The sequence below is a fragment of the Alosa pseudoharengus genome, unplaced genomic scaffold, assembly GCF_046254945.1.
Source record: "Alosa pseudoharengus isolate Yale_2024_CS ecotype anadromous, Long Island Sound unplaced genomic scaffold, YU_APseudo_1.1 YU_APseudo_1.1_scf_12, whole genome shotgun sequence".
NCBI lineage: Eukaryota > Metazoa > Chordata > Actinopteri > Clupeiformes > Clupeidae > Alosa > Alosa pseudoharengus.
In genome coordinates, this window is record NW_027468587.1 from 37,480,906 (window position 1) to 37,502,329 (window position 21,424).

Sequence of the window (21,424 nt, forward strand, 5' to 3'; positions counted from 1 at the left end):
AGGGCCCGTACCAGGACCCGGATCCCGCTGGAGTGCCCGTCTGACCTCAGTCTCAATGCCTCACCGAACTGGACACACAATCCTGGAACTGGGGATAATGGGTGCCTTGTCTTCCACAGAACGTGAGGACTCAAAACGCCTAGAGAGGGCATCCGACTTCTGGTTCTTAGTGCCTGGCCAATAAGAGATGGTGAAGTCAAATCTGGTGAAACAAAGTTCCCATCGAGCCTGACGGGGATTCAGTCGCTTGGCCTATTTTAAGTATTCCAAGTTTTTGTGGTCAGTCCAAACTAAGAATGGGTGTTGGGCTCCCTCCAGCCAATGTCTCCATTCTTCTAACGATAGCTTGACTGCCAGCAACTCTCTGTCCCCAATGTCATACCGGACCTCGGTAGGAGACAAGCGCCGAGGAAAAAAAAGCACAAGGGTGTAGTTTTCCATCAGTAGAGCGTTGGGAAAGTACTGCTCCAACTCCCACGTCAGAAGCATCCACCTCAACAACAAAGGGCCGTGAGGAGTCTGGTAACTGAAGAATGGGTGCAGACGAAAATCGGTCCTTCAGCAGTCGAAAGGCACCCTCTGCTTCAGGAGTCCAGACCAAAATTGTGAGTGATGCAAGTCACCCCGCTCACAATCTGTTTGATCTACTGCCCTCTGGGAAGAGGTACAGAAGCCTGCGCTCCCGCACTACCAGACTCACCAACAGCTTCATACACCAAGCTGTTAGGATGCTGAACTCTCTCCCTCCTCTCCCCCCTCCACCCTCAGCTACATAACATCCTGGACATTGGACCCACAATGGCCGCCTGCACCACTCCACTTGCACACTTGTACACTTTGCAACTTGTTGCTGTTGTCCTGAAAACACAACACTTCTGCTGCTCTTACATAACTTGCACCACTATGCCACTTTATTTCTTACTTAGGTCAAACAGAACTACCTCAGCCTCTTATTGGCCTGACTTTGCACTAGTATTTTATTTTATTGACTGTCTATGCACAATTTCAACCAAATTTTGCTGCTCTTATTTTTTCATTATATGTGCCCTCTTATTTACTTATTTACTTACTTTTTTGTTTACTTGAATGTTATGTTTGTCTGTGGACTTAAAATTGGTAAAATATGTCTTGTCTCCACCGTGGGATAGTGAGAAACGTAATTTCGATCTCTTTGTATGTCTGGAACATGTGAAGAAATTGACAATAAAGCTGACTTTGACTTTGACTTTGAAAAGGCACACCACTCTTAGTAAGGGCAGATATAGGAGCAGCCATGGTACCAAAATTCCTGATGAACTTCCTATAAAAGTTGGCAAATCCTAAGAAGCGCTGTACCTCTTTGACAGACTTTGGAGCAGACCAGTCATGGATAGCTTGAGTCTTCTTTGGGTCCATTTGAACCTGGCCCTCCTTCAGGATGAACCCAAGAAATGCTGTCTCAGACACATGGAACTCACATTTCTCTGGCTTGACAAACAGATTGTTCCGTAGCAGCCGTTGCAGAACTTGGCGGACATGGTGACGATGCTCAGAAAGGGACTTGGAAAAAATTAGTATGTCATCAAGGTAAACAAAAACAAAATGGTTATTAATATCTCTGAGGACATCATTAATAAGGGCTTGAAAAACTGCAGGTGCATTAGTAAGGCCAAAGGGCATAACCTGGTACTCATAGTGCCCTGTAGGTGTGTTGAAAGCTGTCTTCCACTCATCACCATACCTGTCAACATTTAGCTTTCCAAAAACAGGAGATTTTTTTTCGGGGGGGGGGGGGGGGGTCAGTGTTTATACCGGATCTGTGTTTACATATTTAATACGTTTCATACACGTGTTTCAACACTGCATTTCGGTCATTGCTTTTACCTTACCATTACCTTACGCATGCCAGGTATGTATCCACCAGCTGCCTGCCTGCAGCCTACTTCCAAAACTCCAAAGCTGCTTGCTGTCAGATTTGGTTCCGAGGGCACAAGTTCAGTGTATCAACAACACTCAATAACAGTTTATGTGTTAATCAATTAAATTCCCAACAATTTCACAGCTAGTTCTGGAGTAGGCAATTCAACTAGCCCGCTTGCTTACGACGAGACTCAGGCTGCGCAGTCGGCACCCGCTTCCTTATTTGGGTTTTGGGTTGCCAGGTTTTAGCCTATGACAAAACGGTTGAAATTGAAACTAAGTGATCGTGTATGTGTAGGGGGTATTTCATACACAATCTGGCAACCTGAATGGATCAATGATTTTAAAATGAAGTTTGATGGCCATGCAAATTATGGGAGTTTTCCGGGAGAAATAACAAAACGGGAGGGTGCTGGGAGATGACTTTGAAATACGGGAGAAACCCGGGAAAAACGGGAGTGTTGACAGGTATGCTCGTCACCCTGTCGAATGCGAATGAGGTGGTAAGCATTTCTGAGGTCGAGCTTCGTGAAGACAGTGGCACCTTGGAGTAAATCAAAAGCAGTGGACATTAGTGGAAGAGGGTAGCGATTGCGGACTGTGATGTTATTCAAGCCATGATAGTCTATGCAAGGCCTCAGTCCACCATCCTTCTTTCCCACAAAAAAGAATCCGGCACCAGCTGGAGATGTGGAGGGGCGAATAAATCCAGTGGCCAGGGCTTCTTTAATGTATTTGTCCATAGCTTCACGTTCAGGCAAAGACAGAGAGAAGATCCGTCCACGAGGTGGACTAGTACCAGGGAATAGCTCAATGCTACAGTCATAGGGTCTATGAGGAGGCAGCGTAGGCAAATACTCTTCAGGGACTTGAGACAACTCAGAAACATCAACAGGTTTAGTTAGTGAAAGGCCTGGACTTGACAAGAGACAAGTAGCATGGCACGTGGGACCCCACTCAAGGACTGTTCAGTAGACCAATCGATCTGTGGATTGTGACGATTCAACCAGGGGAAGCCAAGAACTACGGGAAACTCAGGTGAATCTATCAGGTGAAGAGTGATTTCCTCCCGATGGTTGTCCACTTGAAGACACAGAGGAGCTGTGGCTAGAGTCACTTTTCCCAATGAACGACCATCAAGAGCAGTAACAGAGAGAGGTGGATTAACAGCATCCTGGGGCACCTGTAATCGTTGAGCCAAGTTAATGTCCATAAAATTTCCGGCAGCACCTGAATCAATAAAAGCCTAAAAGATGTGTCGCTGCTCTCCTCACAACAGAGAAACAGGAAGGAATACTCCCGCACCCGGGGAGTCAGAAGAGAAAGTTGCCCCCGTCATAGCCCTCCCTTGCTTTGAGGGGGCTGGCCTTTTCCCAGAAGCTCAGGACAAGAGGCTCGGAAGTGGTCCGGCTTACCACAATAAAGGCAACATCTCTCCCTTCTGCGGCGATCTCGTTCTGACTGAGGTAAACAGGCCCCTCCAATCTGCATGGGCTCAGGATCCTCAAGAGGTGTAGAGCTCAGGTACCTGGATGAGGTTGGAGCTTCAGTGGACCACCGGGGTGGACCTTGGTCCCGGCGGCGCTCACACAGTCGGTTATCAAGCTGAATGGCCTGAGAAACCAGAGCCTCAAACTCCTTGTGAGGACCCACAGAAGCCAGTCCATCCTTTAGCGTACCCGACAACCCATGATGGAACACCGATATGAGGACCTCCTGATTCCACCCACACTCAGCTGCCAAGGTCCTGAAGGTGATGGCATAATCCGTTACACTGCTATGCCCCTGGCGAAGTTAGAGGAGCTGTTTGACCGCTTCAGAGCAGAGCAAATCGGACCCTGTTGGCCCCAGATAGCAGTTGCCCAGGCCAAAGCTTTGTCAGTCACAAGGGTTATCAAGTAGGCTATTCGGGATCGGTCAGAGGGATACATTGAGGACTGTAATTCAAATGTCAGATAACATTGCGTCAAGAAACCTTGGCACCCACCTGGATTACCGTCATATCTTTGGGGTGCTGGCAGTCGAGGTTCGGGGTTAGACCATGGAAGGGGTGCAGGAACCACCAGAGCTGGGGATGGCGCTGGAGGTGATGGGTTAGAAATTCTCCGCAGTTCTTGCAACAGCTCCCTTAGCATTTGATCGTGCCTGCCAACTATGTCCTTTTGTCTATTGAGAGTTTGAGCATGTGTGTCCATGGTGGCTCCAAAACTGTTCAGAGTAGCCAGTAGGCGTTCCATATACGTGAGGGAAGTTCCTGGAGTCTTTGCTGAGTCATTCATGGCTTAGTCTTTCTGTCACGCTCGGGGATTGAACCCGGCCCTCTGGATCCAAGTACTGACTCTATACCTAATGAGCTATCAGCAGATGGGTTGACTCAAGTGCAGAGACTATGTAGACTGGAACTGTTATTCCAACATGAAGCTTCTTTTCCAAAACACACAGGAGATCACAAAATCCAACAAAGGAGAGAAGAATCCAAACAGAGGCAACTTTGCAACCGTACCTTAACAAAGTTCAGTTCTAGTTTAGAGTTTTAGTCCAAACAGTATTCCATACAGGGGCAATCCAAGAGAATAATCCAAAACACAGTCCGAAAGTCCAAAAGTACCAGAGTGACGCGAAACAGAGTTCAGTAGCAAGGCTAGGCAAAGTTTCAAAGTTCGGGAAGTCAATCTTTTTAAGTTTTAAGTGCATTACCCTATCCCCTTATTATTATGTGATTATTATGACCGCCGCGCAGCGAAGCAGCGGTCATATAGGTTTAGTCAGATTTTTTTTTTTCTTTTTCGCATGTCCAAATTTCCGTCAAGGATTCCCGGGACACTGAAAGACCGGGGTAGACGAAACTTGGTGGGCATGTAACCCCACATGGATAGCAAGGAACCATCGTTTTTCGTTTTGATCTGTAGCCCCCCCGCTGGACTGCACCCCCCGAAAGGAGGGTAGGGCAGACACAGTTTTCTGTGAATATCTCGAGAACCGTAAGGTTTAGGAGGACCATTTTTTTTTTGTATGTTGATCTCAAGGGGCCATGTCAACCCATTCCATAACCACTCATTTCATGTATAGCGCCACCTAGTTAAACACAAAAAAGTAAAATTGAGGTGTTGTAATCGCAGGTATCTGTGACCTAACAAAGTCAAAACTGCACGAAATTTGTGTAGGATCATTATGACACCCTTTGAATGCACGCCAAGTTTCGTGGAATTCCGTTCATGGGGGGCCACACAATAAATTAATTTATGTTATTACAGTGGGCATCGCTTTCAAATGACCACTTAATTCGCGCATTACGCGGCGTGAAGCTTTAGTACCACTTTCAGCCACTGTGCGTCGCTCTGACACTGTACATCGCTCTGCCTGCCGTCCCTTCTGAAGCAGGATCTACCATTAAACATAATTGTTGCCGAGAGTAATCCCAGCCTACGAATTCAATAACAAAATAAATCATGCATAATTAAACATTACCTCGATTTAGGCTACTTGGGTATGGCTTAAGGCTTGACTACACAGTGGTAACGAAAATCGAAATTTGCTGTCTACATTATTGTCAGTGTTGGGGTTAAAGCAACTACGCAAATCAAAACAGTGGTGTGATAATTGAGCCGTGTAGGTGGGCCCTATGACCCCAAAGTCTGCCATGACCGGGCCTCAGGTCAAAGAAGTTTGAGAAAGGCTGGTGTATTCCATTCCTATTCCGTTTGAACAGCCATGTGTACGGTCAATCTGATTGCCTGCTGTATCTTCTCAAGGAAAAGCAGGCAACAATGGCTATTCCAATCAAAGATTCTAAAGTGCTTGAGAGCACCTGATCGGAATAAAACATACCCCATGTAAACAGACGCCACACATTTTTCAATCTGAATATTTAATCGGAATGACAAAAAAACTGTCCATGTAAACATGGCTAATTTGTTTCTACAGATGACGATATGCGTTAATACGTTAATTTACAGGCCAGAATAATGTAGAAATGAATAAGCCAAGTAAGCATATTCTGTATGTTGACAACACAGACGTTATATCTCAACTTCTGTAGTGTGTTTTATCTTTGACTTTGGTTGTATGGGGTCTGTTTCCTAACAGCATAGTCGCTAACAATGATAGCAGCCTACTGTGATGGTGTTTACTTAGGCTACATAAGTAATAAGGATGGCCATTCGATTACATTTTCTTGGTCGATCGTCGGGAGAATTAACATCATTAAAATTCATTATTTATATAACTTTTTATAAATTAAAAATGCAAAAATACAGCGTGTTTTTTCTCAATGACATCTTTAATACAAGAACATCTTGTGGCAGTTAAACTGGACGTTCGGTTGAACTTGAAGATAACGCGCTGCTGTGCTCTAAAGCAGCGGAACCTGCAGCTGCGAGCCGGCTTTCTTAAACAGAGACCCTTGTTTGTTCCAAAATAATTAATAATAATAAAAGAATGTTAAACAATAACTTAACCAAAAACATAATAATACTTACCTACCTACAGGTTTTGTCAAAATGTAACTCAAAACTATCCAAGGTCCAAGGACTCCAGTGTTTGTGCTCCCCTTGTCCGTGTCAGGAAACGCAGCCTCGTTTCCCCCAGCCTGTGGGATAAGAATGACACAAACTTATCAGACTGAACCTGTATAAATATATGATGGGGCTGTATCTAAAAATGCTGTATCTAAATAGGTAACACAACGTAGATAACAAGCAACTATGCATGTAATTAGGTATATCACTAAGACAAAACGCTTTGCTTACATTCATTCACTTGATGAGGGAGGAACGCACTTTTGTCTTGAATTCAGTGAGTCTGGGCCCGTCTCCTTCACTGGTTATGAGGTGGATATTGATGAGGCCGAAGGTGATGGGATAAGTGTTCGAGATGGAGACATCTTTCTCTGCAGACATAACGGTGGTGGCACATTTAAGTCCTGATAGCACAGGCTACAGTGGGCATCGCTTTCAAATGACAACTTAATTCGCGCATTACGCGGAGTGAAGCTGCGTGAAACTTTAGTACCACTTTCAGCCACTGTGCGTCGCTCTGCCACTGTACATCGCTCTGCCTGCCGTCCCTTACATAATTGTTGCCGAGAGTAATCCCAGCCTACGAATTCAATAACAAAATAAATCATGCATAATTAAACATTACCTCGATTTAGGCTACTTGGGTATGGCTTAAGGCTTGACTACACGGTGGTAACGAAAATCGAAATTTGCTGTCTACATTATTGTCAGTGTTGGGGTTAAAGCAACTACGCAAATCAAAACAGTGGTGTGATAATTGAGCCAGTAGAGAAATAACTGTTCAGAATTAATCTGTAGCCTTGGGTAGGCTTCTGCAGAAAACAATGTTGTTGCCGATTTAATACTATCTGGCGACGTTTTTAACAGGCTACGCAATAGAGGCTTAGACAACTATGGCCCACGTTTTGGTTTCGTAAATTAATTTGCCCTACTTCTTGACTGCAATGTAGTCAATTGACTGCTTGACATGTCATTTTTATTTTTCTGTACAATAAACAAATACATCTGCTTTATGCTGCAGATTTACATTCATATTTGGCTGACTGCAGACGCGCCACTTTCCTCCCCATATTCCAACATTAAGATAGTAGCTTATGCAAAAAGCACTTCATACTATCATAAAAAAATAGTCAAAACGAATAGCTATTTGCAATTTGACAAAACACTGGTCCTCATTTTGCGAATGCGAGGACGATATGAGCCTGTTGCATTTAGTTAGATGTCCGAGTCACGCATAATGTTTGAAAACCACTGGCTCGTAATCACAATAATTTAACACACGACAGTTGGATAGCCTACTTCATCATGTCCCCATGCCTACATTTTTGTGAGTAGCATAGAGATCGTTAAAAACAATAAAGTATGGCTCTCCGTTTGGGACATCGAAAACTTATATTTTTAATAGACTACCGTCGAAGATGCTGACTTGCAAAAGCCTCGGGATAACACGTTATCTCCACTATCATCAGTCATGCGCCTTGATCAAAGTGGGGAATGAAATAAAAGTTTGAGAACCACTGGCTTAACAAGTTACCTGCAGTCCAGAACACAGAATCTGTTGCAATATTCTGATGATCGGCGATGATATCGGCAAATGTTTGTTTTCCAAAGTAAGAATTTCACTTCACCATGCACCTTTGACAATACCTGGCCTACCTGGTATCATTACAAACATTATTCTGTGTCCTAAAACTGGCATATTTTATGGCATTGTGTCATGTAAGTTCGTTGCAAAATCTAGAGAAATGTGTGGTGGTCAGCGGGGGACAATTGAGACACACATTGGATTGTGTTATTACTTGAACATTCCACACTATCCACAGCTGTGGTAGGCCTATCAGGGGCAGGAGGATTACTGTCAGCGCAGGCTTTATATAAAATTCTTCAACAGAAGGCCTCGAATGTTGTCTTGTTTGTGGAGCGCTTTGCTTCGCTTCTGTAATCTCGGCTTCATTGAAAATGAGGGCTTCCCTCAATGACCCTCCGAGAATAAATAAAGGTTGAATGAATGAATGAATGCAGGCTTGCCCAAAATAAAGGCATGTGGTTTGCGCAGCCTACAGTAAATAACAGACCCGCCAGAATGTGCGTCGTTTTTGGTACCCTACGCACACTGCATGTTCTTAAATAACAATGATCATCAGTAATATTCGACCATTAATTTGGGTAAATGGGCAAGCGTGACCACCCTGATTGGCTGATGATTGTAACGCGGGCATGATTCCAAACACCTCCCTTACGATGATGAGTGACAGGTGACAGGTCTCAGAATGCACAAGGACAGAAGATGATGAATAACTGGGGCCGTAGGCTATTCACAAAGGCTTTTATCTTACTACTAGGAGTAGGCTACTCCTAAATCGCACTTACAGATTTTAGCTTGGAGTTTTCTCTTAAAAGTTATTCACAAAGCCTTTCAGACAACTCCTAAACTAGGAGTGAGTCTTCGTGGCTATGGATGACGTTATTACTTATGCACGAGCTTGACTGAAGTGACCACCTTGATTGGCTGACGATTGTAACGCGGGAATTCCAAACACCTCTCTTCCGATGATGACTGACAGGTGACAGGTCGGAGAATGCGTGCGCTACACAAGTAGTGCGAAGGACGGAAGATGATTAATAACTGAATAAAAAGGCCTAGCCTAAATGAATAAAGAGTAAGGCAAAACAAATAGCCTAGTAGCCTAATGAAACATGGCCTATGGATTGATGCAGTAGCCTACCTTTGCAACATTATTAAATTAATCTGTCACCATATCCCTAGGCTACGTTTGCAAAGAGGAGAACATTTTAATTTGATTCACAATGAAACGTTACATTTCATTTACATGTTAACAATGAGTAGTTTTGGTTGTTGTTGGTGGCGTTATTGCATCCCTTTTATGAATGCAAAATTGTTCCCTCGCGATTGGAAGCTCCTGTTGCGCATAGGCTACGCATTTCAAAACATCGCAACGTAAAATGCCACAAAAAAGCTGTTTATGAATAGGTCTTAGTGAGTTAGGAGTCCTCTCGACTTAAGCTGTCCCAGACTTAGGTGCTACTTTTAGGTCTAAAATGCTTCGTGAATTACTTTTTGTGAAAAAATTAGGAGTCCTAAAGTTAGGAGTGACACGCCCATTATTTTTAGGAGTTGCTCCTAAATTCACCAGTTAGGAGCTACTTTTAGCCTTAAAATTCTTTGTGAATACGGCCCCTGAATAAAAAGGCCTAACCTAAATGAATCAAGGCAAAACAAATAGCCTAGTAGCCTAATGAAACATACGGATTGATTTAGTATCTTTGTAACATTATTAAATTATTCTGTTACTATGCCTACGTTTGCAAAAGAGAACATTTTAATTTGATTCACAATAATGTTACATTTATTTACATGGGGGCAGGGCCGGATTAACTGGGCACAAATGTCTGATGGCCCCCCTTCCCCCCAGCCAACGTGAATCGGGTGGTTAGTTAATAGGGCTATCGTGAAGATTTTTCCTGCCATCTAAGGCACGAGCGCATCTGTGAGGCCAAGCCTCACCAAGTAGCTTGTTTGTTTACAACTAACATTCCATTTAATTAAACTGCTTTATAGGCTATGCCGAAATAGTTTTCAACATTTTGAATATTAGTGTCGGTTGAATTGAAATGTTCTCAAAGTAGCCTTATGGCTGAAAGCTGCTTGGGATCCCCCCGTCAATGTTTAATTTGTCCTGCGTCTCTACGTCTGCAAACGGGATTCACTCGCAGTTAACCGAATATTTCTTTATTAGGGCAGGGCAGGCATATTTCTGGCTATTACATTATTTCTAAACCAGTCTGCTAAAGTCTGTAGTGAAGTCTGTGTAGTGTTTTCCAGGCTCCATTTCTTTTTACGAGACACCCTGCTCACTTGAGCCATCTACCGGTTGTTTGGGTTGTTGCAGCGTCTCACTGGAAAAATACAAATTAAAGTCGCGTGATACCGCGTGATCCCACGCACGGACCGCGAGTAAAGCTGGCCAAGTCGAAGCACTGCCCACTGTATACACCAACTGGCCTGTAGGTGGCCGGAGACAGTTTTCTGTGAATATCTCGAGAACCGTAGGGCCTAGGAGGTCCCCCTTTTTTTTGTATGTTGGTCTTAAGGGGGCATGTCAACCCATCCCATTACCACTTATTTCATGTATAGCGCCACCTAGTTAAAAATTAAAAAGCAAAAAATTAGGTGTTTTCATCACAATATCTCTGGCTGACATGGTCAAAACTGCACGAAATTGAAAGTGTAGGATCATTATGACACCCTCCGAATGCATGCCAAGTTTTGTGAACTTTCATTCATGGGGGGCCTTACAATAAAATAATTTATGTGTACATTTAGTGACCGTACACCAACAAGGATTCCCGGGACACTGAAAGACCGGGGTACACGAAACTTGGTGGGCATGTAACCCCACATGGATAGCATGGAACCATCGTTTTTCGTTTTGATCTGTAGCCCCCCCGCTGTACTGGACCCCCCCCCCCCGAAAGGAGGGTAGGGCAGACACAGTTTTCTGTGAATATCTTGAGAACCGTAGGGCCTAGGATCACCAATTTTTTCCGTATGTTTGCCTCCAGGGGTCATGTTAACCCATTCCATGTGCACACATGTGCATAAACAGATACACACGCACACACATACATTCACAGTAATCATACGTATGACACATACTCACACAGTAGACATATGTACGCATGCATGCACATGCACAAACACACACGCAGGTAAACACACAAGCACGCACACACACACACACACACACACACACACACACACACACATAAACATAAACATGTACACGCACACATGCACACAATTCAAGAATTTCTCAGAATTATGAACAGGCAAGATGGGGGTGGGGTTGTATAAAATGAATTTTACATGTGAAAACTATGAACTAATCATGTTTTGGTACTTGTTGTCTAGCAGATACCAGTGAGAATTGAGTGTGGATAATGCAATTTAGTGAGACAGTTAGAATCATATAGACCTTTCAGCATGATTTATTTTTGTGGAAAAAATGTGCTGGACTGGGCGGCGGTCATATTTTGTACCGCTCGGCGGTACATCTAGGGTGACCAGACGTCCCGAAAAATTCGGGACAGTCCTGATATCCAAGCAGTTGTCCCGAATCCAAATCCTGCCCTTAAATTAAAAACTGTCCGTAGAGAGGTTGAGTCGACTGCATGCAGCCCCCGACGGCAGCTAAGTGTCTGGATGCAGCCCGGCTACTTTGTTTCTTTTTGACGTTCTATAATTAGGCGCGAATATGCACTTATTTCGCGAAGCCGAGGACATTGAATGTGCAGGCAGCGCAGCAGGCAGAGCCAGCGTGTGTGCAAAAAAAAATACGTCAGAAGTTCGGCCTAATGTCCATGTCGTTTTAACATAATCTACTTAATCTAACAATTATTTTGTATTCTTACTTAATGACTTACTTAATTTTGGCAAGGCTTGTTATTAGCGTTAGGCTATTATCCTTATTCTGAAAGGTCTGATTTGCAGTGTTACGCAGTCATTTTTTTTTTTTTTTTTTTTTTCCCACAATGACATTTTGAGTTCATGATTTCTCTGTATTTTGAGGCAGACTTGCTGTTTGAATAAAAATGTGTTTTGGTACAGGTTTGAAAATTCGCTGTAGGCCTGACTTTTTTGAAGGTTCTTAGTGATTATGAGGAACAATATGAGAGAAATTTGGTGATCACTGATCGTTGTTTTAAGACATTAGGCTAAGCTACATTAAGCTTTTTGCTTAGGCTATAGGCGTTAATGAAGAATAAACGCTTAATGTCATCTTTGGCCAGGTGCGAGATCAGACGCGAGGCCCTGGGCGACGGCCCAAATTTTGCTGTTTTCATGAATACAAATGTTGGGTGACCCTCCCTCCTAGACTAAAAAAAGTTGGGTGACCCTCCCCTCAACAAAGAATAAAAAGACATGACCCTCCCTATTTTCCTCCGGTGGTCCATTCCATAAATACCGAACGGTCCCTAACCAATCAGTGCAACAAAATAGCCGACCGTGAATCCTGTAGGAAGAACACCCAAACCATCCTTCTTCTCCACAAATGCCTAAACACTGTTTTCTGGTCGTCTTTTTTTCAGTATCTGTCAATATAGAGAAACTAGAGAAATCTAAATGTCTAGCTTCTAGCGACAGGCTTGTTGCAAACAAAATCAACTGAAGTTAGCTCAGGTGACATGAAAGACCAGGCACCGTTGCTCATCTGTCAATCATTGTACAAAGCCCGCCAAAACAATTTGATTGGTGCAATCGGTTTGAACTGCTCTGGTTCGGGGATAGTTGCTTCTCAATGGAATAAGTCCGGACCGATTGTCCAGACCTCAACTTTTGTGGGCGGTGTTAAATTCGGGCTGGCTTCCAGGCTAGGTGACAATAACCAAGGGCGTAGGTTTGGTCTCAGCTTTGGTGGGGACATCCAACCCCCCCCGGCTGAAAAGTTAACTTTTACTGACAAGAGTCAGACTGTCAATAGACAATAGCCTCTTTCATTATTTATAGTACTCTAAAGTTAAACTAGCATCTCCGACTGGAGAGAAATATATGCAGACGAAAACAATTGTTTAAACGTAAATAAATGTTTGACCACTAGATGCCAATTTTGTTTCTCAGATAACAGAAGCTAAGCATATCTTAAATTTTAAATTTGCCCAGATTATATAGTCATAATATAATATAGTATATTTATTTATGTTACTGAGTATGGAAATGCACCATAGTTTAGGATTGAATATGTCTATGAATTTATGCGACTCTAAATTATATTTGTATTTGCTTAACTGTAATTGGAATTCTTTTGCTGTGATACCAGTGCCTTATTGGCGATTTCCTTGTTATTTCAGACTGTTGGCAATACAGAATATCACAATACAGAAGTGAATCTACTCCATCTCATTATATTGTACAGCAATGCTGCTGACTCCAACTGAATTGACAATTTGACATAGGCTAATAATTAGAACCTCACCTGAAGCCCTGATGCTGTTTCCTCAACCTGCCATCCATCTGTAGTGGTATGATGCTGTCTTTCCTGCATACAAAGTGGTTCATTCATTTTGTAGCCTATCCTTTGGCTAGCGAGTTTAACCCTCCTACCATATTGTATATGATAGTGTTATTTGGATATTATTCATCAAATAATGATTCATTATATTTGAATAACCAACAGTGTTAACTTATTCACATTGCCAACACGTTTTTACAGCATGTGTCATAACAATGCAATGACAGTCCTTCAAACGAATTTGGGTCTCCCTTTTATTTCTCTGCATTGTGTAGGCTACACTCAGAAATACATAACATAAACAGAATAGAAACGAAAAATGTCCAGATCCAATGTTTATTGTGACTTCCAAGATTCTAACTTAAGGTAGGCTAATTAACATTCAGTGACTTGGTAATAACATCTATTGTGATAGCGCGACTTCTATGCGACCGTGCTGCACACCCCTAATCAATACTCCTGACCTTGGTTGAAAGATTACAGAAGATAGGTTTATCTCTAACAATATCCTGGGTAACATATGCTATCACCAGTTAATACTATTTTTCCACATAATAGAATCTGCATAATTTGAAAGCCTGGTCACTACCACTGCTAGCTTGTGTGGCTAGTTATTTTGCTTAGTTACACTCTGCTTTATGAAAAAGCTTCGTATGTCCCCTTTCTTCTTCTTGGGTGGCATAGCTGATCTACACACCACAAAAAGGGGTTTGTATGTATGCTGAAGGGAAAAGGGAATATTAAAATGTTTCACTCTGGCCTTTTATGGGGTAGGCCTATGTATTGACAGACAGCCCTGGTAACTTACCGCTGTCGTTGACACACCCGCTCGCTTGACTACCAGTGCAAGAATAAAGCAATGTGTATGCAGCATGCGTGTCAGATAACCCTTCCCCCTCCCCCTCGGGTTTTCAGCCAATCAAATGACGACGTTTCTTGTTCTGTCGTGCTGGCTGTCGGAATGATCAGCAGCACAAATGAGTTCGCTAAAATATTGGTGGGGACAATTTTGTCATCTTAAAATATTGGTTAGGACTAGTCATGAGCGTCCCACCCTAAATCTACGCCCATGACAATAACAGCATGGAACAAACGACAAGCAGTCAGTACCTAAATGTTTTGCACAGTAATGCATATGGTTTGTTACCTGTTCATTAAAAAAGTCTCTTTTTCTCAGAAATGACATGGTCTACATCGATAGAGATACATATAGGTAAGTCCTTTTATGATTGCTACTTGTGCTATTACACCATTCCACTTTCCAGCTCTTAAACTAACCACTCTTACTGTACATTCATATATATATATATATCATTCATTTGTGTATTTGTGTCAGTGTTCTTCAGATCTTCAAATCAGAGTTGCATCCATCCGTGTATAAACTCCAGTCGGGTGAGAAAGAAGGACTCAGTCTCTTTGGTAAATCTCATTTCTTTAATAGAACATGTTAACATAGACATTTAATGAACTTATCAATAATGGATTGGTTGTTAAAAAAATGGAACAGGTGACATTTTCTTCTTCAAGTCTAACTTCAGCTGCAGTATCTAACTATAATGCTTCCCAGTGTGGGACATTCATTTCACACACTACTAAATCAGTGTTAATTTCGTTGACTAAGACTATGACGAAACAGTTTGAGGACGTTTTCACAACAGTTAGGTTGTTTACATTATATGCACAGACTTAGTTACACAGCTGTGACTGATTTCAACTGTCTTCGCTCATTAATCGCATTTCATAGTGACATCTGGCTATCGTGACTGAAAAAAAAAAATCACGTGTGATGAAGTCTTGGGTCTGTTAGTCACCTACTCTGATTCTGAAGGAGAATATCTGCCTTTTGGAGAATACGATCGATCGTCTATTGACAGTGATAGTTACGGTGCGTCTGTGAATGGAGGTGCGTCTTTGCGACAGTGTCCACTAAGCATACCATGCTTATTTTGACCCTCTGCCCAACAAAGCTGGAGGTGCCAGTGGTAATAGTGATGATAGTGGTACTATGAACTAGCTGATCATTGCTTTGTCTTACTTAAAGCTGCCTTCAAGTTCACAAACACGACACCTCAGTGCTGCTTTTAAAAGTTGTGCAAATACGAATTGCTTTATGGAAGCGCTGCTGCACTGCTCGCGCACCCTCCCTCACAATGTTGATTGATGATGCGCACACAACTTGCTTTGAGTGAAGTGCGCTCGCGAGTTACGCATCTTCTGTAATTAATACTAGATGTTCTTGTTCACATTGAAAACAGTGGCAGTCCTAGCTTGTATAACACCCTGAAATCTTTTTGGAGGCAATTTGTAGTGTGAATGACTTTAGACTAGTCATTAGTTAGTTGTGCACTGTTTCCCGCTCTCCCGCTCAGTATTAATCTAACAAATTATTTTTTGAATCGGAATAAAAATTATCATATGAACACCTCAATCGGAATAAAAATGCCTGATCCAATTAGAATTTCAATCATATTGGAAGAGGTGGTGTATTCCAGCGTTTCTCAAACTATGGGCCGCGGACCGGCACCGGTCCGCAATGTGGAGACTGCTGGACCGCGGAGCCGTGGAGTGAAATTAGGCCCAGTGCTTCGTGTGATAATTTGCTGCGCAATTGATCAAGGAACCGCGGACTGACAGAAAAAGAAAACAAACGTTTCTGCAATCAGGAGGAAACGCTAATTCGTTGTCATTAAACAAAGAGCCGTACAATTAAGTGTATGAGCGTTCATTCAATGCATGCGTGTGCCCGTGTGCGCGACAGAAACTGAAAATACCCGATAACGTTGGTAGCAAAGCTCCGCTTCAACCTGTCAGAAGGCTATTTAATTATTTAACGGCATTTAATAGAACTACGTGGATTCTTGCAACTTCCATAGAAACAGAGCAGAGACTGCATAACACTGTCTAGCATTGAGTAGGTCTCAGTCTGAGTAGTCAAATTTGAATATAACGTGGCCAAAAGCTATTGTAGCCTTATTAGTCTTCCTATTAAAGATCTCCAGACCAAAGATTTACGCTTATCTGCTCCGCCGTTTACCATACATAAAAGCTGGTATTATGTTTCCTGAAACCTTACATTCAGGCATTCAAATGAAATTTCTTTAAAAAGCATGCACATGTTTTTCTCCATTTGCCTACCAGTGTATGATGCTTACATGAGGGAAACATTCCAAAACAATAGCACTATTATAGTTGCTGTTGTTTTGAGAAGTATTTCTCATGCAAGCATCATGCAACTATTGTAATTATTATATCTTACATTAGTAAAGCAGTCCTCTGATGTGCATGTTTTCACAAACTTTTTGTGAACAATGTTAGCACTTTAAACATTGACAGCTTTGAAGTGAAAGTGCATGTATAGCAATATAGCAAAATAATAATTGTGATAATGATAATGATCATGATAATTTGATGGGGGGGGGGGGGGGGGGGGGGGGGTGGCTACGTGTAGGTGGGCCCTATGACCCCAAAGTCTGCCATGACCGGGCCTCAGGTCAAAGAAGTTTGAGAAAGGCTGGTGTATTCCTATTCCGTTTGAACAGCCATGTGTACGGTCAATCTGATTGCCTGCTGTATCTTCTCAAGGAAAAGCAGGCAACAATGGCTATTCCAATCAAAGATTCTAAAGTGCTTGAGAGCACCTGATCGGAATAAAACATACCCCATGTAAACAGACGCCACACATTTTTCAATCTGAATATTTAATCGGAATGACAAAAAAACTGTCCATGTAAACATGGCTAATTTGTTTCTACAGATGACGATATGCGTTAATACGTTAATTTACAGGCCAGAATAATGTAGAAATGAATAAGCCAAGTAAGCATATTCTGTATGTTGACAACACAGACGTTATACCTCAACTTCTGTAGTGTGTTTTAACTTTGACTTTGGTTGTATGGGGTCTGTTTCCTAACAGCATAGTCGCTAACAATGATAGCAACCTACTGTGATGGTGTTTACTTAGGCTACATAAGTAATAAGGATGGCCATTCGATTACATTTTCATGGTCGATCGTCGGGAGAATTAACATAATTAAAATTCATTATTTATATAACTTTTTATAAATTAAAAATGCAAAAATACAGCGTGTTTTTTCTCAATGACATCTTTAATACAAGAACATCTTGTGGCAGTTAAACTGGACGTTCGGTTGAACTTGAAGATAACGCGCTGCTGTGCTCTAAAGCAGCGGAACCTGCAGCTGCGAGCCGGCTTTCTTAAACAGAGACCCTTGTTTGTTCCAAAATAATTAATAATAATAAAAGAATGTTAAACAATAACTTAACCAAAAACATAGTAATACTTACCTACCTACAGGTTTTGTCAAAATGTAACTCAAAACTATCCAAGGTCCAAGGACTCCAGTGTTTGTGCTCCCCTTGTCCGTGTCAGGAAACGCAGCCTCGTTTCCCCCAGCCTGTGGGATAAGAATGACACAAACTTATCAGACTGAACCTGTATAAATATATGATGGGGCAGTATCTAAAAATGCTGTATCTAAATAGGTAACACAACGTAGATAACAAGCAACTATGCATGTAATTAGGTATATCACTAAGATAAAACGCTTTGCTTACATTCATTCACTTGATGAGGGAGGAACGCACTTTTGTCTTGAATTCAGTGAGTCTGGGCCCGTCTCCTTCACTGGTTATGAGGTGGATATTGATGAGGCCGAAGGTGATGGGATAAGTGTTCGAGATGGAGACATCTTTCTCTGCAGACATAACGGTGGTGGCACATTTAAGTCCTGATAGCACAGGCTACAGTGGGCATCGCTTTCAAATGACAACTTCATTCGCGCATTACGCGGAGTGAAGCTGCGTGAAACTTTAGTACCACTTTCAGCCACTGTGCGTCGCTCTGCCACTGTACATCGCTCTGCCTGCCGTCCCTTACATAATTGTTGCCGAGAGTAATCCCAGCCTACGAATTCAATAACAAAATAAATCATGCATAATTAAACATTACCTCGATTTAGGCTACTTGGGTATGGCTTAAGGCTTGACTACACAGTGGTAACGAAATCGAAATTTGCTGTCTACATTATTGTCAGTGTTGGAGTTAACTCAACTACGCAAATCAAAACAGTGGTGTGATAATTGAGCCAGTAGAGAAATAACTGTTCAGAATTAATCTGTAGCCTTGGGTAGGCTTCTGCAGGAAACAATGTTGTTGCCGATTTAATACTATCTGGCGACGTTTTTAACAGGCTACGCAATAGAGGCTTAGACAACTATGACCCACGTTTTGGTTTCGTAAATTAATTTGCCCTACTTCTTGACTGCAATGTAGTCAATTGACTGCTTGACATGTCATTTTTATTTTTCTGTACAATAAACAAATACATCTGCTTTATGCCGCAGAATTACATTCATATTTGGCTGACTGCAGACGCGCCACTTCCCTCCCCATATTCCAAGATTAAGATAGTATGAAGTGCTTTTTGTATAGGCTACTATCATAAAAAAATAGTCAAAACGAATAGCTATTTGCAATTTGACAAAACACTGGTCCTCATTTTGCGAATGCGAGGACGATATGAGCCTGTTGCATTTAGTTAGATGTCCGAGTCACGCATAATGTTTGAAAACCACTGGCTCGTAATCACAATAATTTAACACACGACAGTTGGATAACTTCATCATGTCCCCATGCCTACATTTTTGTGAGTAGCATAGAGATTGTTAAAAACAATAAAGTATGGCTCTCCGTTTGGGACATCGAAATTTTATATTTTTAATAGACTACCGTCAAAGATGCTGACTTGCAAAAGCCTCGGGATAACACGTTATCTCCACTATCATCAGTCATGCCCCTTGATCAAAGTGGGGAATGAAATAAAAGTTTGAGAACCACTGGCTTAACCTACAGTCCAGAACACAGAATCTGTTGCAATATTCTGATGATCGGCGATGATATCGGCAAATGTTTTTTTTTCCAAAGTAAGAATTTCACTTCACCATGCACCTTTGACAATACCTGGCCTACCTGGTATCATTACAAACATTATTCTGTGTCCTAAAACTGGCATATTTTATGGCATTGAGTCATGTAAGTTCGTTGCAAAATCTAGAGAAATGTGTGAGGTGGTCAGCGGGGGACAATTGAGACACACATTGGATTGTGTTATTACGTGAACATTCCACACTATCCACAGCTGTGGTAGGCCTATCAGGGGCAGGAGGATTACTGTCAGCGCAGCTCTGACAGTAATCTAGCCATACACTTAGCAACAGAAGGCCTCGAATGTTGTCTTGTTTGTGGAGCGCTTTGCTTCGCTTCTGTAATTTCGGCTTCATTGAAAATGAGGGCTTCCCTCAATGACCCTCCGAGAATAAATAAAGGTTGAATGAATGAATGAATGCAGGCTTGCCCAAAATAAAGGCATGTGGTTTGCGCAGCCTACAGTAAATAACATACCCGCCAGAATGTGCGTTATGATGCTTTTTTACGAGCAAGATGTTTTTGGTACCCTACGCACACTGCATGTTCTTAAATAACAATGATCATCAGTAATATTCGACCATTAATTTGGGTAAATGGGCAAGCGTGACCACCTTGATTGGCTGATGATTGTAACGCGGGCATGATTCCAAACACCTCCCTTACGATGATGAGTGACAGGTGACAGGTCTCAGAATGCGTGCGCTACACAAGGACGGAAGATGATGAATAACTGGGGCCATAGGCTATTCACAAAGGCTTTCATCTTACTACTAGGAGTGGGCTACTCCTATATCGCACTTAAAGATTTTAGATTGGAGTTTTCTCTTAAAAGTTATTCACAAAGCCTTTCAGACAACTCCTAAACTAGGAGTGAGTCTTCGTGGCTATGGATGACGTCATTACTCATGCACAAGCTTGACTGAAGTGACCACCTTGACCACACCTCTCTTCCGATGATGACTGACAGGTGACAGGTCGGAGAATGCGTGCGCTACACAAGTAGTGCGAAGGACGGAAGATGATTAATAACTGAATAAAAAGGCCTAGCCTAAATGAATAAAGAGTAAGGCAAAACAAATAGCTTAGTAGCCTAATGAAACATAGGCCTATGGATTGATGCAGTAGCCTACCTTTGCAACATTATTAAATTAATCTGTCACCATATCCCTAGGCTACGTTTGCAAAGAGGAGAACATTTTAATTTGATTCACAATGAAACGTTACATTTCATTTACATGTTAACAATGAGTAGTTTTGGCGTTATTGCATCCCTTTTATGAATGCAAAATTGTTCCCTCGCGATTGGAAGCTTCTGTTGCGCATAGGCTACGCATTTCAAAACATCGCAACGTAAAATGCCACAAAGCTGTTTATGAATAGGTCTTAGTGAGTTAGGAGTCCTCTCGACTTAAGCTGTCCCAGACTTAGGTGCTACTTTTAGGTCTAAAATGCTTCGTGAATTACTTTTTGTGAAAAAATTAGGAGTCCTAAAGTTAGGAGTGACACGCCCATTATTTTTAGGAGTTGTTCCTAAATTCGCCAGTTAGGAGCTACTTTTAGCCTTAAAATTCTTTATGAATACGGCCCCTGAATAAAAAGGCCTAGCCTAAATGAATCAAGGCAAAACAAATAGGTTAGTAGCCTAATGAAACATACGGATTGATGTAGTATCTTTGTACCATTATTAAATTATTCTGTTACTATGCCTACGTTTGCAAAAGAGAACATTTTAATTTGATTCACAATAATGTTATATTTAATTTACATGTTGACAATGATTAGCCTAGTTTTGGTTGTTGTTGGCGGCGTTATTGCATGTTAGTTATGCCTACAATGCAAAATTGCTTCCTCGCGATTGGAAGCTCCTGTAGCTGCATAGGATTTCAAAACCGCAGGTTTGTGATATAGGTCTGTGAGTAAGGAGTCCTCTTGACTTTTTTTAAGATGTCAGAGGTGGGAAGGTGTGATTTTTGGGGGGCAGGGCCGGATTAACTGGGCACAATTGTCTGATGGCCCCCCTTCCCCCC

The 21,424-nt window shown here is 42.1% G+C and overlaps 1 protein-coding gene across 1 annotated transcript in view; it reads left to right on the forward strand.

The window, feature by feature from the left end:
- msh5 (mutS homolog 5) overlaps nucleotides 1-21,424 on the forward strand; it is a 129,844-nt gene that overhangs the window by 43,358 nt on the left and 65,062 nt on the right. Inside the window, exons 7-8 of the mRNA XM_076281318.1 lie at nucleotides 14,625-14,660; nucleotides 14,784-14,866. Coding sequence (XP_076137433.1) covers nucleotides 14,625-14,660; nucleotides 14,784-14,866 — 119 coding nt within the window. The remainder of the gene's footprint in view (nucleotides 1-14,624; nucleotides 14,661-14,783; nucleotides 14,867-21,424) is intronic.